The sequence below is a fragment of the Trachymyrmex septentrionalis genome, unplaced genomic scaffold (assembly GCF_001594115.1).
Source record: "Trachymyrmex septentrionalis isolate Tsep2-gDNA-1 unplaced genomic scaffold, Tsep1.0 scaffold13, whole genome shotgun sequence".
Classification (NCBI taxonomy): Eukaryota; Metazoa; Arthropoda; class Insecta; order Hymenoptera; family Formicidae; genus Trachymyrmex; species Trachymyrmex septentrionalis.
In genome coordinates this window covers 3,171,765-3,188,395 of record NW_017304438.1, presented here as the reverse complement: position 1 = coordinate 3,188,395, position 16,631 = coordinate 3,171,765, and the positions used below count along the sequence as shown (strand labels likewise).

At 36.6% G+C, this 16,631-nt stretch overlaps 1 protein-coding gene across 1 annotated transcript in view; it reads right to left on the bottom strand.

Moving 5' to 3' along the window:
- Positions 1-16,631, bottom strand: part of LOC108756778 — a 110,693-nt gene that overhangs the window by 57,996 nt on the left and 36,066 nt on the right. Inside the window, exon 2 of the mRNA XM_018500819.1 lies at positions 2,651-2,939. Coding sequence (XP_018356321.1) covers positions 2,651-2,939 — 289 coding nt within the window. The remainder of the gene's footprint in view (positions 1-2,650; positions 2,940-16,631) is intronic.

Below are 16,631 nucleotides of genomic sequence, written 5' to 3'. Positions count from 1 at the left end.
CGTATGTAGTAATAATATCCAAGTGTCTAGTTATTATAATCATATAAGCTGAATTAATGTGGACGTATACGGTTAAATTAAAGGAGCTTTCGGTAGAACTGAACATAATTTCTGATTACCGTAATTAAATAATCATAATTTAATAATATTTCAACCGAAATTTGTGTTGCTTTTATTAGAATTCATACAACGAAACGCACTTGGTTACCATAACGAAAATATATGCAGCCTGTCCTTCTGGTTATTTTAAAATTGTGGATCATTTATATTTCACTAAGCGTAATGTCTGGTTATTTAGATATCTTAGATTAATTTAACCGATTTTTTTTTAGTGCACGCACATTTATTATTAACGCGAGGAAGAATAGAGGACAAAATCAAGCTTATCAATTATTTACTCTTTTCTCCTGCGGTCGGTTCGGTTAGTTTTATACAAATTTAAACTCTGACTCATCATGAAAGTATTTGATCAACCGGTGTCACGAAAGACACAGTAGCATATCCAATGGGTATATATCATCTCTTAAATATGCAGGATTATGCGAGTCAACGGAATGTGATGTCATCAATGTGATATATGACGCTAAGATTTCCACGAAAGCCTTATGCATTCTCTGCATTTATCTTATCACGCACATAATTATAATTTTCTTGTTAAAACTGTAAAATTTAATTTTTAACTCTCCGCCGACAACTTGCAGAACTTGGATCGTACAACCAATTTTTTTATTGTCAACTACTAGTAGTAGATAAATTTAAACTTGTAAAAATAATAAAATACAACCCGACTTCTAATAATAATACAAACGTAATAATACAAACTCTTTAAAACTTTTCACAAGTATGCCAGAATTTTTTTCAGATTTTCATACGGTCTGGATATGTTAAAGTTTAAACTAAATTTAAAAAAATTTAAGATCCAGGTTGTTGAGTCGGAAGGTACAAAATTATACATTGTCGGCGAAGAATTAAAAATGAAATGAAATGTTGAAAAATGTGAAGTGAAATTTTTAGCGTAGCATATTAAAATTTTGGCAGATATATCCGGACGCGGAAGACGGGAGAAGAGACGAGAGTCGTCGCGGAGAGGAACTTTTGGGTAAGAGGAGGTCGGGATTGCTGTCGTTTGGTGAGTGATAATAAATTGATTTCAATCCACTATATGAATAGTGGGGCTATATGAATGAAGGCCCGGCAAGCACGCACGTGCGCGCATTGATGCACGGGAGTTCACGCTGCGGTTGCAGCGTGGCAACCGCCACGAGCACTCCAGTCTGGGTGCACAATCGTTGTTATTAATTTACATATTAATAGCCTGCAAACTCCATTACGCCTTTCTCGCAGAAACTCCATTCTCCACTACCGAGCGTTGCCCCCGCCGCGCGTTGAACACGAGAATTTTATTCGAAAGGCGCTCGCGAGGGAAGAGACGATCGCGCAATCGGATGTAATTAGCGTGCAAAAAGCAGTGAAGGACAAGTAGGGCCTTGGGAAGACTTTGATCTGTTATATCTCATGATATAATAGGTTTACGAGGCGCACGTAATGATAAAGAAACAGAATTAGGAGAAACAGGATTAGCAAGAGGAATACAAGAGACATTACCATTGAGAGTTGATATTTATCTGATTTTTTTCTCCAACGTAAATATCGCGTTTTATGGTGGCTGTTTTCATGATATATGCCTGTCATCCGCTCGCTAATAAGAGAAGCCGATTGAGAAGGAAGAGCCATCTTACCGGCTCTCTCTTTCTCTCGTCCTCTCGTATGTAGATGTGAGTGGCGCTTGTGCAATCGCATCGATAGAGAAGGCGCAATGCCTCCAGGGATAAATAGAGGCGTGCGCCTGGGAGTCGTATCGCAATCGTAATATAGCACGGGCAAATTTATATTGCGTGTTGCAGGCGGGTAATTATAAAAACCATCCGTTACACCAACCGGACGGTCAAAGTGATACGCGATATATTACGTTCCTATTACAATGTAACATTGCCGATCTTAAAATATGCGCTCTCCTTCGCGCTCGAATCGCGGATACGCGATGTTGTTTGATCACGATCGTGGTTACCAATTGATTTATGCGCGCTGTGCTTCGGTTTCATAATTGCGGCAGATCGCTGTTACACGCGTAGGCAACTCGATTGCCGCGAACACGTCCGCGTACATCCCGTGTAACGTATTAGATAGCGTAGTGCTGGATAAGCGCGCGCTGCGGTTTTGCACAAACATTTGCGTATAGCGCACGCACGCGCGACGAAAGCGTACACGCCGATAATTACCGTGGCATCTTCGACATACGTGAAATATTACCGTGTTATTAACGTTGATCGAACACCGCCACCAGGAAAGGACCACCGGCGTGGTTTCAATAACGATTAATAACTATTTCAGAACAGCGCGCGCGCATCCGGCGGGCTGTTAAAATTAATGGAGGTTAGCAGACGAAAATGTAGAACGGTATTACGTCTCCATGCATAAACCGATCACCGAGGAAATCGCAATCGCGATCGCGATCGCTCGCAAACTACTTCTTTCAATACGCTTCACCGCCCGCACATTTTTTTTTTCCCGTTTCGATAAAGATGTCGTAGGAAGAGGAAACGTCGTGACAGTCATTGAGATGCGCTCGACATTTCTGAAGCGTACTTACTCTTTCCGTTTTTGTTGTACTGCTGCATGTTGCTTCTGGTCTCTTTGACGCCCTCGCGAGTACCGAGCGATTGCCACTTGTGAACGCTGTGAGCAGACATTGGCGGATAATCGTTTCTCGCTTGGTACCCGTTATATTGAGCTCCGGTACCGCTGTCGTAGGCCCTCGGGTCTTTGTATTCGTAATGCTGGCTGAGCGACGGCTTCGGCGTCGTCGTACTTGTTGTAGTAGTCGACGTGGTGAAGGTATCGGTTTCATCCTCTTCGCCATTGTCGTCATCGGTGTAATCCTGCGCATGTAATAGTTCAGCGTGATTTAGGGAACTAAGAGCCAGTTGTTCCACCTTCGGATCAACTGTATGGTAATTTTTTATCTATTGGATAAACGAAAGAGTAAGAGAGTAAGACAATGAGCTGAACTATACCAAAGATGGAACAATTCCAACCTAAATAGTATGAATTCGTTACAATATATATATATATATATATATATATATAAATAGTCATAACTGTAAATATAAGAAATAAATTATAGATGAACATAATAAAGAAATGTGACACTTGAATTTAATCATGGTAATTAAAGGAATTCTCGTCTAGATTTAGGTTTAGATTATTATGAGGAAAGCATGATTTTGCTGAAGGGTTTAAAATTGTTTAAATAAATAAAAATCTGAAAATAATTTTGTTGGGTTATTAATTATTAAGTAGAACGCTCAAACTGGCTAGAATATTCAAAATTTCTTGTAACATTACTCGTCACATTCGAATTACTTAATTACTTTGACGATCTAACGAAATTATTTTCAGATCTGTATCTAGCTGAATTTTTAGATATTTCAAGTCACAATCTTTCCATACTTCCGCACTTGTTTCATTTTGTGGTGATCGATGAGGAAAATACTATGAGATCGGTACGAATATGATAAGAAAAAATAATAAGGAAGGCATCGACAATATAAAAATTCTTATATAAAAATTCATCAGAGAGATAATTTTGCTTTTGCTCGTGGGTGGCCAATACCGCCTTCGTGAATCTTCGGCAGACTTTTTTTCCCGGAGATAAATTTTATAGGCAAATTTGCATCTCTCCGCGTCGCGCTTGCACCTTTTCCCGCCTCATCTTGGCCGATCCGCGAACTCAAAGAGAACGGAAACCTACTTAATCGCCATCTGCAACATCTGGAGTCTTTGATGTCGCGCCGTGTAGCAGAAACAATCCTCGCGAACGCGTGCCCTGAATCTAGGAAGTATTTTATTTAGCAGAGCTTTCGATTCCGCACGCGTCCTCCATTTTATCGGCAGATTGCTTGAGCGTCCCAGAAATTTGGACGTGGACACGTCACGTTGACGAAATGAAATCGGAAACTTAGTAAATGAAAACAGAATTCAATTTATTTAAGCTATATGAAATTTAAGAAATTATGAGCAGTACATTAATAAAAATAAAATAGTAATTTTAATTTAAAACCGTATAGTGGACTTTATGAGATATGCCAAAATTTTTGTACAAAAAAATATTAATTTTAACATGTTTGCATTTTTTAGAAAGTCCGCTATACATTTTTAACTTAAAATTATTTTTAACAGTATATTTGTAAAATATCTTTTCTTAATTTAATTTTTTTTAAGAGAGAAATGTTTTATTCGTGTTAAAGGTTTCAATTCCTACTATAGTTAGAAGCTATGCGAAGCGAGATGAGAATTTAACCCAAATGAATTAATCCGTCTCTTGAATGAATAGCGTGTACAAAGCAGCCTATTACTCGATAACTGATGAATTGAACGTTACGCAAACATTTATCGTGTTCCAATCGCGATTGAGCCGTTTCTATCGATTGAGATGTCGACTTCTTCGAAAAGGGATTTATTTCGCTAATGGAGAGCACACACACAGTTTCTGTGATTGCCGAAGACGCCTTGTACCGTACTTGAGTTACTGAACCTGCAGCGAACAGTAAATTCAGGATTTTACAAAAGCTTCTTTGTTCCTAGCAACCTTCACGGGTTGCGCAACATATGGCTCTTTTACAATGAAAGATCATCCATTTTAAAATTTTTTTTAGAGATAAAAAATCCGCACAGTCACTTGCGACGATTGAACCCGAACTCAATACTTTGGATATTCAAATACATGTACACATGTTGCACAATGTATTCACATACACGTGTTTGTCATGTTCCAATCGCGATTGAGCCGTTTCTATCGACTGAGATGTCGACTTCTTCGAAAAGGGATTTATTCACATACACGTGTTGTGAATAATAGACCAATAAATAAATAGAAAAAGAAGAAAAAGAAAGAAGATACATTTTAAGGAAAATAAAAATTAGATCCATATGTATCTGACAGATGGAGTAGGATAGCAAAACCCATTTTTTATTTATGTCTCTTACTTTAAAAAAAAGTTTGGAAATTGTGATGCATCTACCATTGATGTGCAGAACAATACATAAATAGCGTGAACAATTTTATTATAACGTATTGCAATCATATGTGATATTGTTATTGACTAATTTTTATAAAATCTTTGAGCTGTCAGGTTTAATTTTAAGGAAAATAAAAATAAGAATTAGATCTATGTGTATATATATATATATATATATTATAAAAAGAGTAGAATATTAGAAACAAACTCATTTTTTGTTTATAATCTTTTAGGCTGAGTTATTCCATCTTTCGATAAACTTCAGCTTACTGTCTTACTCTTTTATTGTCTTATGCTCTTTTATTCTTTTGTCCCAAGGTAAATTATCATATAATTTATCCAAAGATACAATAGAACAACCAGCCCTTAATTAAAAAAATGTTTCGAAATTTTTATTGCATACTCATACCGTTGAAAATATACAAAAAAAAATTAACATATATAACGATATAACGTGGATAACGTGGATATTTTTATTATGACGTACTATAATTGTATTTGATATCGTTATTAATTAATTTGTAAAAAAATCTTGAGGATGTCATGTAAATATTATTTGATTTGAAGAACAAAAATAAAAATTAGATCCATATGTATGTATATTTGATAAATAGAGTAGAATATCAGAAGGTATAAAAATTCATTTTTTATTTATATCGTTTTATTTAAAAAAAGTTTTGAAACTGATTCATGTATCGTTGAAAATTAATATGCAAAATGACGTACATAAAATGAACAACTTTTTATGTATCACAGTCACATATCGTTATTGACTAATTTCTAAAAAAAATTTCAGAATGTTATGAAGATTTATCACTACATAATTTCAGTTGAATGTCTTTTTGTTAACTTAAAATGGTAAAAGTGGAATATGAAATTATACTAAAGAAAAAATTTATTCTACTTGGTTATACAAAGAGCAATCGTGCAGTCGGGCGATGGCGGCTTATTTCAACTTGAGTTTTACGAGACATCAGAATAGAAACTGCGTGGGGACTCGAAGATTTACCATAAAAGATCTGCCAGACGCTTTGATCTCGGCTCGCAGAAAGCGGATTAGACCGTCGATAAATTTAAATATATCAGGTTTATCCCGATGTGTGTGCCACGCTATCGTTAACGATCCCGAAGGAATCAGGGTCGGCGAAAGGTCAGACGGTTCTCAGTTTAAAAATGAGCTCGCGGTACCTCTGAATCTCACCTTTAGATATGACTCTGGTGCCATCTGCGAAAATCGAGCCTGTAATTTATAAACCTCTCGTCAAATTATTTATTGTTTACTCTCTGCAGATTTTTGTTTTTAAATAGTGTTTTAGTCTTATCTGAAAATCCTATGACAGAATCTGGGCACGAGCGATTTTGTCCAAATCTTTATTTTCTAGAGAGAAAGACATACATATATATAGTCTTCCTGCATAGATACACGCTATTTAATTTCTTATCACACTGTCTCGCTTTATAATCTTAATTAAGGTTACACAGTATAAGATAGAATATATATTCTTCTCTTTCTACCTATCTTTTTGTAGAATTTTAACAAAATCACTCGTGTCTCTGTTGTAGTAGAATCTCTAATCTTATCTATGGTATGTCTCGGTATGTTTATTTATTTAATAGTTAATACAAATTTTATGCATCTGAAACTATATCTGCGATTATCAAAGTTGCAGATGTACGTGAAGGCATTAATGTTCATAAGTGGAGGATCATCCAATTGCAATTACGACCATTACTCTGAAGTTGATGTGTACGGATCGTATATTCATGGCGTGAAAAAGATAACTTTGGGCAGGATGTTAGAAGGATACTTGTTACACGTACGGAACATGCACGATTGCCTTCGATAATTCTCGAAATTGAGTATCCGGACTTTACGAGCGACAGGTCAAAGGTCGCCGGCATCTCTGATCGTCGCCGAGAATTCGTCTGTCCGCGTCCGCGAGTAACTAGATTGCGAAAATTCCGCGATAAAAGCCCCCGAGGTCGTCGACATCTGTTGTTTATTCTATTTTCAAACATACTCAAGGATTTCGTTGGTAACACGCTCGTGAACCGATAACCGATGGCTCGGCTATTGTAAACCAGACCACTTTTGCGATAGCGTAGGGAAATTTTTCTCATTTCACCACGCCGGCGAGTAATCGCTCTACTTACGCGACGAATAATTGAATTTTACATACATATCTGTCCCATATATTGTGTCATTTCTGCGAATTACTTGATAACGCATAATGACGCAACCTTTTCAGAATCGAGCATTTACTAACATTTTCTTCTTCGGCGCAATATTAAATAATCTCACGATTTTCGTTTCTTTTGTAATTCCATTATGTTATATACGTACTTGCATACAGTGTGTTTGCATATAATGCGTACGTAAGTAAAACACTATTCTTTCCAAGATAAAACTTTTTTTACGTCGCAAAGCTACGTCTGAACACTCGTTACATTATCGTGCGTTGCCGCTCTTATTGCAATAAAAATACGATGAGATTCGACGCTGTTTACGCGGATGGAATGATATTCCGGACTGAAAAGCTCGTCGAAAAGATTGAATGAGTCTTCAACACACTGCGTTATTTGGAGGTCGTTACACTAACGATGTTTTCAATATCCTATGTAACTTTACGAGGCTACTCGCGATTGAATATGTATATAAGCTGGTATGCAATATGGATTTTCACTCGGTTGTATTTTATATTCCGGTTTATGGGCGCGTAGAAGAGAAAAATACAGCGGCGTAAATCATTGGAAATTTATTGGAATTTAAATGAAACTTCTATCAGCACGCCGTTCCTTTTATGTTTTTTGCATAGACGATATTGCAAGATGGTGAGATATCTGTCTGCGACGTCAAAAAAATCTCAAATTGAGCTTTAATTAGAAACAGCTAAATGTGTCAAGAGGAATTTAGATGTAACTCGCTTTACGTTTGTACCACGAAGTACTCGTAAACCCACGCAACTCGCGTTTTGCTTCTACCGCACTGCCCATTACGTTATTACGTGTTAATTATTCCAATGTTGTGCACACGGCGATGGCGATCAGGTAGCACGAAGTACCTGTTACAATATTTGCGTGGCCGCGGGCTGGAGAGCGGGTTTACCGAGTCGACGCGAGTAAACGCTGGCAGTAAAAAAAAAAACCGATCATAATACGAACTGCGCTAGTAATTTCCAACCAGTCCGTACGACGAATGCAGTTACAAATTAGATCGCGCAAGGAATGGCTGGAAGTGTAAAAGCCGAGGGTACCAGCGGGGGAGGGAGGACGAGAAGGCGGTTCGGGCGCCCATGAAAAATGCAGCTCACGGCAACGCGCCGGGCATTTAAGAAATATTAGTGCAAATTCGGGGCAACCTCCTGTTATTAAATATTGGGCTCGCTCCATCGTATATGCAGCTTCACGAGACCACCCAAAATTTACGTGGTACCTACACCGAGAGAAAAGTGTTTAGTATTTGTGACTATAATTGTATGGTCAAATAATTATGTTTAGGAGCTCCATTTTTGTGATTATTATTGCTACGATGTTAACGATAATCATAGAAATTATATTATAAATTATGATAATTTCAAATATTAAAACAGTAAAATATCAAAATATATAAATAATAAATAAAGTAGACATTATTTAGTAAATGCAATCGATAATTATTATAATTAATATAACTATTTTAATTAAATTTACTTAGTATTTATGTGGTAGTAATAGCTAAAAAATATGTTTAAAAAATTAGAGATTTTCAAAAGCAGGTGACTATTATTAATAGCAACATATATTTGCGTGGTTAAACAATTGCAAATATATATAGTTGTTCTAAAAAAACTATAAATTACAGTTAAATTGTGACAAGTACATTTTTTTCTCTCGGTGTAGTCCAACAGAACGAGTGCATTTCCCATTGCAAGAATTTCCTTTATGGAAATGTAGTTCAGAGAGGATTGCTTCGTTTCATATGTCGAGTTTGTATAACTTGTGCTTCGCTATTCAGTTTAAATCGATTTGCATTATGATTTCTACGGATTTCTGCGAGGAACTTGCAAAGGTTACAGTTAGGAATACATATTTATGCGAACATGTTTTTGTATAAAAATATAATAGTACATTTTATTTTTATAACAATATACAATTTTTTTATTTTGTAATATGTATACATATATATATATATATACAATATAATATTTTTTATAACGTTACGGTATTTTTTTATCATAAATTCTATAAAATAGTCATAAAACCACGCGTGACTTCTTAATGAAACAGTTATTATGATAATACAGTTTTGTAAAAAATGAATATTATTACTCATATAATACAGTCGCTTGACCCAGTTTTTTTTAGAATTTTGCGGTTTACGATAATTACAGCAATGTTTCGTAGCCTCGAAACCCAATGGAAGAAGTTTCGAATGCTCGTGTTCCTTTTTCTTTCTGTACTTCTCTTCAAGGGTGTAACGTGCCTGGGGCGTGTATCCGATTGAATTAATATTCGTGCATCAGATAGAATGCGTCGGAAGACAATGGAGCAAGACCCAAGGCAAATCGATCACGTTTCAGATAACTGATCTCTGTGCTAAATAAATAAATTAATAAAACACATTGGTAAGGCCACCCATCGAGCTAAAAGCACATTACATAGATATATTGAGTACGGTTTTAAAACCAAGAGATATTTTGTTTCGTTCGTATTGATAAAGCGTCCAATTTCGTCGTTTATTAGAGTCATAACTCAGAGCGACGAGACAATGATCCTTAACTGTGACAGATTATATTTGTACAAATATATATAATATATATATATATATATAATAATAATAAGGCTCGAAAGAATCTATCAGTGAAAAATGTAAAGAAGCCCATCAGAGCCTACATCAGTTATTCGGATGCACAAAAATTCTTTATTTTTCGTGTGAATATAACAAAACAAATAAAATATAACCCGAAGGGTTGAAACGTATATTTTATCTGTTGATGAGCTTTTTTACATTTTTTACTGATAGATTATATTGGTTTATCGATATTTATATAATATGAAATAATGATGTCAATTTTAAAATAGTTAAATTTTTAATACTTATAACTTGTGCTTTTTTTTTATATCTGTTCAACTAGAACACTTTGACATTAGCGTTTTTACGAGAGATATGAAAATTTAGATATTCTATATTCTGAATCTATAAACTATTATAAGATTAATTATTCTTGCTGTCTCTATGTGACTATTCTTGAACGTGGCATGACATCCGACACGATGAAAATGCAGAATAAACTGCAGTAAGGGGAGGAAATGATAGGTTGATGTTATGTGTTTGCCATACAAAATGCAGCCACGTTCCGAGAAAGGAATCGAGTCGCTGCCAGGCTGTCTACTACTATGAGTCGGTGGCATTAGACGTGGAAGGCCATAGACGAATCATGATTCCCATTGCAATGGGTTAACGCTACTTCCGAGAACGACAATACACCCACCCAGTTCAATTGACTTGAATGCCGATTACTTGAAATAGTAGGAGCGCTGATTTATCGTATCTATTTTATTTATAGAATCATATTGTCATAGATAATATTAAAACAACACTATCTTTGACAATGTAATACTATATAAATTAATTTTACATTGAAGCAATATAGTATGTGTTAATAGATTTCCGAGTTGTAAGATCGTAAATATCTCTGATAACAGGTTAGTCGAATAGATTTGTTACTTAACATAGTTACGTCAAAAATACACGGAGTAATAATTGAAAATAAATTGAATAAGACCTGTCTTACGGTATATATATATATATATATAGTATCTAATATTATAAGTAGTCACTTTTATAACCCACATGATTATAATTTCATATACTTATTTCTGCGTATTCGATAAAAAGAGAAATGAAAAAAACAAACGAAATCAATAATATCTGCAATTAATATTTTACCTTTCACGTATGACATATTAATTGCCTATATATTTATTGCTATCGGGTTATAGAAGTCATATTGGTTAAAAGTCCGTTCAAGCAATAATTTCTTGGCCTTTTCGAATCGAACGATTTATTAGCGTTCTGGCCGCTTTCTCTATCAAACACGATATTTACGCTGTTTACATTGAAATGCAGCTTTATTTGTATTAGATATGAATTCAATTTGATGGTATTTGATTGACGATCAAAGTCAATTTCTCGTTTGGCCGTAATATCATCAATATTGCCTCGCCGACTTTAAGGGTATTTTTATCGAGGTGGGTACCAAAAATAAAGTTCTTTCTATCCCAGAAATTGGCAACGATCCAAAGGGGATTCTCAAGATGAAAGTACTCGAAAGAGTGCCTGTCCGTCTCGTAAGAGACGTCGACGTGTTTCGCGGTCGAAACATTGTAAAATGAAGTTCTGGCTGAAGCGTTTTATAAATAACGTCGCCATCATACCTATGTTGTGAAGCTTACGCTGAAAATTTCTCATATACAAATTGATCCTTTCGCGATTTAAAATCCGTATATTTTGTATGATATTGCATAAGTTAAATTTCAAAACCTAGATTTCAATTGCGAATGATAATTTATTATCGTTGTAACTTTACTGTAAAATATCATCTTTAAACTGATAAAGCGCAGTGTATCAATAACGGCGCTTGAAATAAACTCCAGGCTGAAATCGCCTAAGCGTCGATGGTGGCAGAAGATAATTGGTCGATACTCGTATAGCTTGACTTCTTTGACCATTGACTCTGTCGAAGCATCCATTATTCGTCTGACCGTCGTCGCATATGTCGAAAACATAAATCTAGGAGCTCGTTATCTACTTGAGCTCCAATTCGCATGACATGTGTAGATCTGATCATCGTTTCAAAACAGTCTAACTCTGCACACGATGCACGACCCTGAGAATAGAAAATAGGCCTGTTGAGAACGACGTAATTATGCTGCCTGCGCATTAATACCACATCCGTGTGTTTCTTCTCAAATTAGTTGTCCAATGCAACAGCCTGTTTCTACCAATGTATGTTTAATTTTAATCTCGGTTCAACTAAATTCTCAAAATTAGAAAAAGATGAAGAGTTAGTTGAATCGAGATTAATCCTCCATCTGTATCGTGGGTCTTTTAAGGAACAGTCAAAATTTCAACAGTCAAAGTTCCTTCTGTATTTTGCTGTTTAAAAAAAAAACCAATATAATGACATCTGACTTCTAAAACGTTTAAAATACAAAGTAGAGATGTAAAACAAATTTTTTCTGATTTTTCACATTGGATTTAGTAGGAGAAATTTGGTACTGGCGTAAAAAAAAAAAGACCCACGGTGTAGACGACGTTAGTGAAAAACAGAGATACAGACGAAGAGTTAAAGTTAATCTACTTTGTCTACTATGCAGAAACGGGCATAAGTCTAGCGACACAGATCTATTTTATCCGAGAGATCCGTGAGATTTATAACAAGCTTCCTGTTAATATCGCGCGATAACGTCATGAGTCACGTTTCTGTTTACAATCGCATGACGTGATCTCGAAATTTGTGGACATGTGGCCTCTGTCTTTGAATCGTAACAACTTTGAATCACTTACGAGATTGTAAGTGACTCGCGTCTGGTGATTCGCATAACTCGTAGAGCTAACAGAAAAAGCTAATCTTATTAAATACTTATATCAAACTTGACATTTTTATCAGGAAAAAGACAAAGGTATAGAGCATATAGACTTGCGTCATCTACATAGCTGAATAGTATAAGTATCAAATGTGGTTAACAAAAATGAAAGAGGAAGCGTGAAGGTTTCTCCAATTTCCCTCTCTTCCCAAAATGTGATTGATTGAATAGAAAAAGAGATAGAGACTGAATTGCACCCACTTGGCATTTTATCTCTTCTGTTTTTGTAAATCAATTTTACATACGAATGGAGCAGTTCATGCTGTACGTCATTGGAAAAAAGTAACTCTTCGTCAATTTCATCTAACAGAAGGCCTATATTTGATATAAAAATAGATATTAAATAAAATATTCAACAAAGGAGATTTCTTCAATATGACGAACGAGAATGCACATATTGGACAAAGTGAAAAAGGATAAATGACGAAACGTGATATCCAAAAGGCTGCGGTCGGATGCGCTTGTCACTCGGATCTCTTTTACGTTTCGAATAACATGTCACTGACTGCAAGCACATACGACATGCTCGTCACATGCAGCTTCGGTTGACTATCGGAGAAAAGCGTGCTTCGTTACCAATTTTATGAGGCGTTTACTGATTATTTAGAGCACCCCTTTGGAACAGTGGGGGCGTTCTGTTGAGAAAATCCGTAGACGCCCATATCGTTTGTGTGAGTTCGTATATCTGCGAATCGATTACGACACCGTTGTTCTTTCGTATATACAGTACAAACATTTTAGAACCGCTGAATCAACACGACCAGATTTTTTTCTGACTTAGTCCCCGACTGCTCGCCTTTTCATGGGTGGTCCATGCCAGACAACAGAACATAACTTACGAGCGAAACCGAGCTACTCTCGATGATTCATTCATTCAATAATTCTTGACGGTTGCCTCCAGTGACGTTTTAGTGGTTAATCGATTTACAACGAACAAAATGGTTTCAGTGTCAATAGAGTTAACAAGGATGTAACTCGAAAGCTACACGAATGGTGAGTGCATCGTAAATTCGGTGACTTGACCGGACTACAACTGAGGCGTTCGAAATTATTCAAAAGCTCGGCTGCAACTTTTAGAAACCTTTGAGAAACGACGGTCCCTCGAGCTATTCGAAACTCGTGCGACAGGTCTTAGGTCGTACACCCTGAGGAGACATTTCGTATACGACGATGTCTCCGGTCGACATTCCCCGACCGGTGAAGTGCGCTCATAGATCGTCTGTCCGATCCGAAACTCTGAGCAATTTTTTTTCTTTTATTTAAATGTTATTGCTATTTTATTCACGTTCTTCTTCACCGCACGGCAATTTGTAGTAATATGGATATGTTTCACATGTTTTAGCTTTGCACTTACGATATGCATCGTATGTTCTTCATACGTAGAGACCTCTTTGCATATTTAAAATAATACTTTAATAATACTTCATAACATCGAGCAAGCTAGTATCCACGGCTAGTATCGAGTAGAACAGAGTTCCGCGTTTTATCTGTGCCAGCGTTGGATTAACACGAATCAAGCGGCATGGCCTTTGACATTGCGCGTCCGCGCCAGTATCCAATGAGATCATCCAGAAGTTCCTTAACGCGAGTTGTTGGCCGCTAAATAGGGAGAAGGTGCAACGCTTATGTATGACATCACCTCGTATTCACGCCTAAGAGAACGCAGCAACGTACAGACAACGTTAGACACTCCTTAGAAAGTCTTTAGGGTAAACAAACGCCGTGAAATTTATTTATTCGCATTTACTCGACCACCGATGGAAATGATAAATCTCTCGTACCTTTGTTGCCAGCGTCGACTACCGATGTATAGCCGAGGAGAGATTGCGAAAGATTAACAATCTAGTTAAGCGAATTTGAAAATAATATTTCTATCATGGAACGTTTATATAAAGTCATTCATCAGGATCATGAGGAGATTATTTATCATTTCTCTTAATCGGTTTATTTTTACTGCTAATCAAATGTGAATGTTTTTAAAGCTACCTTTAGTTAGCACAATCAGTCAGTGTATTATTAGATATTTCTAATGATTATTTAAATTATTCTGAAACGCGATCTTAAAGTCATCGAAATGTTGTGTTGAGCAGATGCATAAGTTATTAGTATTATACCAGTCAGTACGAGCTCGTAAGTATATTAGTCTTCTGCACGTGAATGTAATAAGTTCCGTGTCATATTAAGTAGGATAACAATTGAAATGATCCGGCAACTGCTTTATCAAACGCATTTAAATCGCTAGCAACAAGTGAACCGTGCAACGTATCGATGACTTGACACTACCTACTGACACGTCGTAAGCGATAACAATGGCGTGGATTAGTTATTCGTTCGTGTAAACTTAATTAATCGCCCTTATTTGCGCCCGTGGGCATGCAAGTAGCCATTGTACAGATTTCTTAACAATGAAAGTGAGAAATCTGTACAATGCTTATTTGCGAAAAAGCCGTAAAAGGTTAGAAGAGGTCTTACGAAATCTGTTTGTTTCTCGAGACAAATAGATGGTTTGCTGAAATATAATATCTAAAAATTTAACTAGGTACAGAAAATTTTAAACCATCAAAATGTAGGACACTTAAACTGGTGAAGTAAAATATTAAAATTTTTTGCAGCATCTCCGCTCATCGTGCTTGTGTTTCCTATCTCATAATTATTTTGATAGTTTAACAAAATTTATTTTCAGATCCGTCTCTATTTAAAATTTTAAATACTTGAAAAAAATACTTGAAAATCATTCTTTCCGTGTTGAATTCTCGTTTGCATATTACGAAAAAGGATCTCTCCGTTGAAATGGTATAGGGTGAATAAACTTATTCTCGCGAATCTGTCATTCATGAATACTTGTGGGTGTACGTAATGCTAGAACGGCGATGTTACGGGACTGCATTCGGTCAGCTTTAGGCGTAGTTCATCCCACACACATACGAGGGGGGTATCAAACCGCGTACGCTAACGACTTGCCTTGGGCATGATCGTTTCATCTTCCAGGTAAAATCCACCCTCTCGGGTAGATCCGTTACCTGCCACGCTAATTGGTTGATAATGAGTTCAACGGGGTAATCGATACTACCTGGAACGAGATGGGTCAGCTGTTATTAGTAACGACCTAACGGTTGTCTTCGCAGATATTGCATTACGCTGAGATAGTGCCGCGAGAAATTAATGGAAAGAATCGCATGTGTTAAACGTGCCGTGCGTCAAAGGCTTTAATTTACTGCGGGTGTTTGTTTCGCGCGTCGGAGAACAATGGGACGGGGTGGATTCTGATTTAATCGTTCTACTTCGGGCCTCAAAATATGCAGACTTGTTCTCGCGTGCAGAAGCCAGTCGTGCGCCGGAGAGGAGAGGAGAGAGAAAGAGAGAGAGAGAGAGAGAGAGAGAGAGAGGAAGAGGCAGGAAGAGACGTCGAATGGACAACGGCCGGGCAGTGTTGCGATGGGATAAAAATAGTTGACCCGCGTGAAAATGAGCGTCGAGTGTCTTCATTTAACGTACGCTGTGCATGTCAGACGGCGTCGCGACGGTAATCAGATCTGTTGGTACATTCGCGCACGCCTTGCAGTTGATGGCGCGGGTGTTCACATTATTCCACAGAATGAATATTAACATTGGACTCGGTCGTGTCGGATAGAGCGTATCGCCTTATATCACAAGCGCATTTCTTAATCAAGAGCGGGCGAATTATGCAAGCTTACATGCGATTTGCAAAATGCGAAGGATAATCTTGACATTTCAAATTCAATTATGTAATAGGTACCTTTATGGTATATATGTGTGTGTGTGTGTGTATGTGTGCCTGTTTCCATCAATGTAGATTAACTTTAATTTCGTATCAACTTACTCTTTATCTTCTTTTAATTTTTGGAACAAGAAAAGGATGAAAGAGTGCGTTGAAGAGTGCGAGATTAAAGTTGATGTACATTA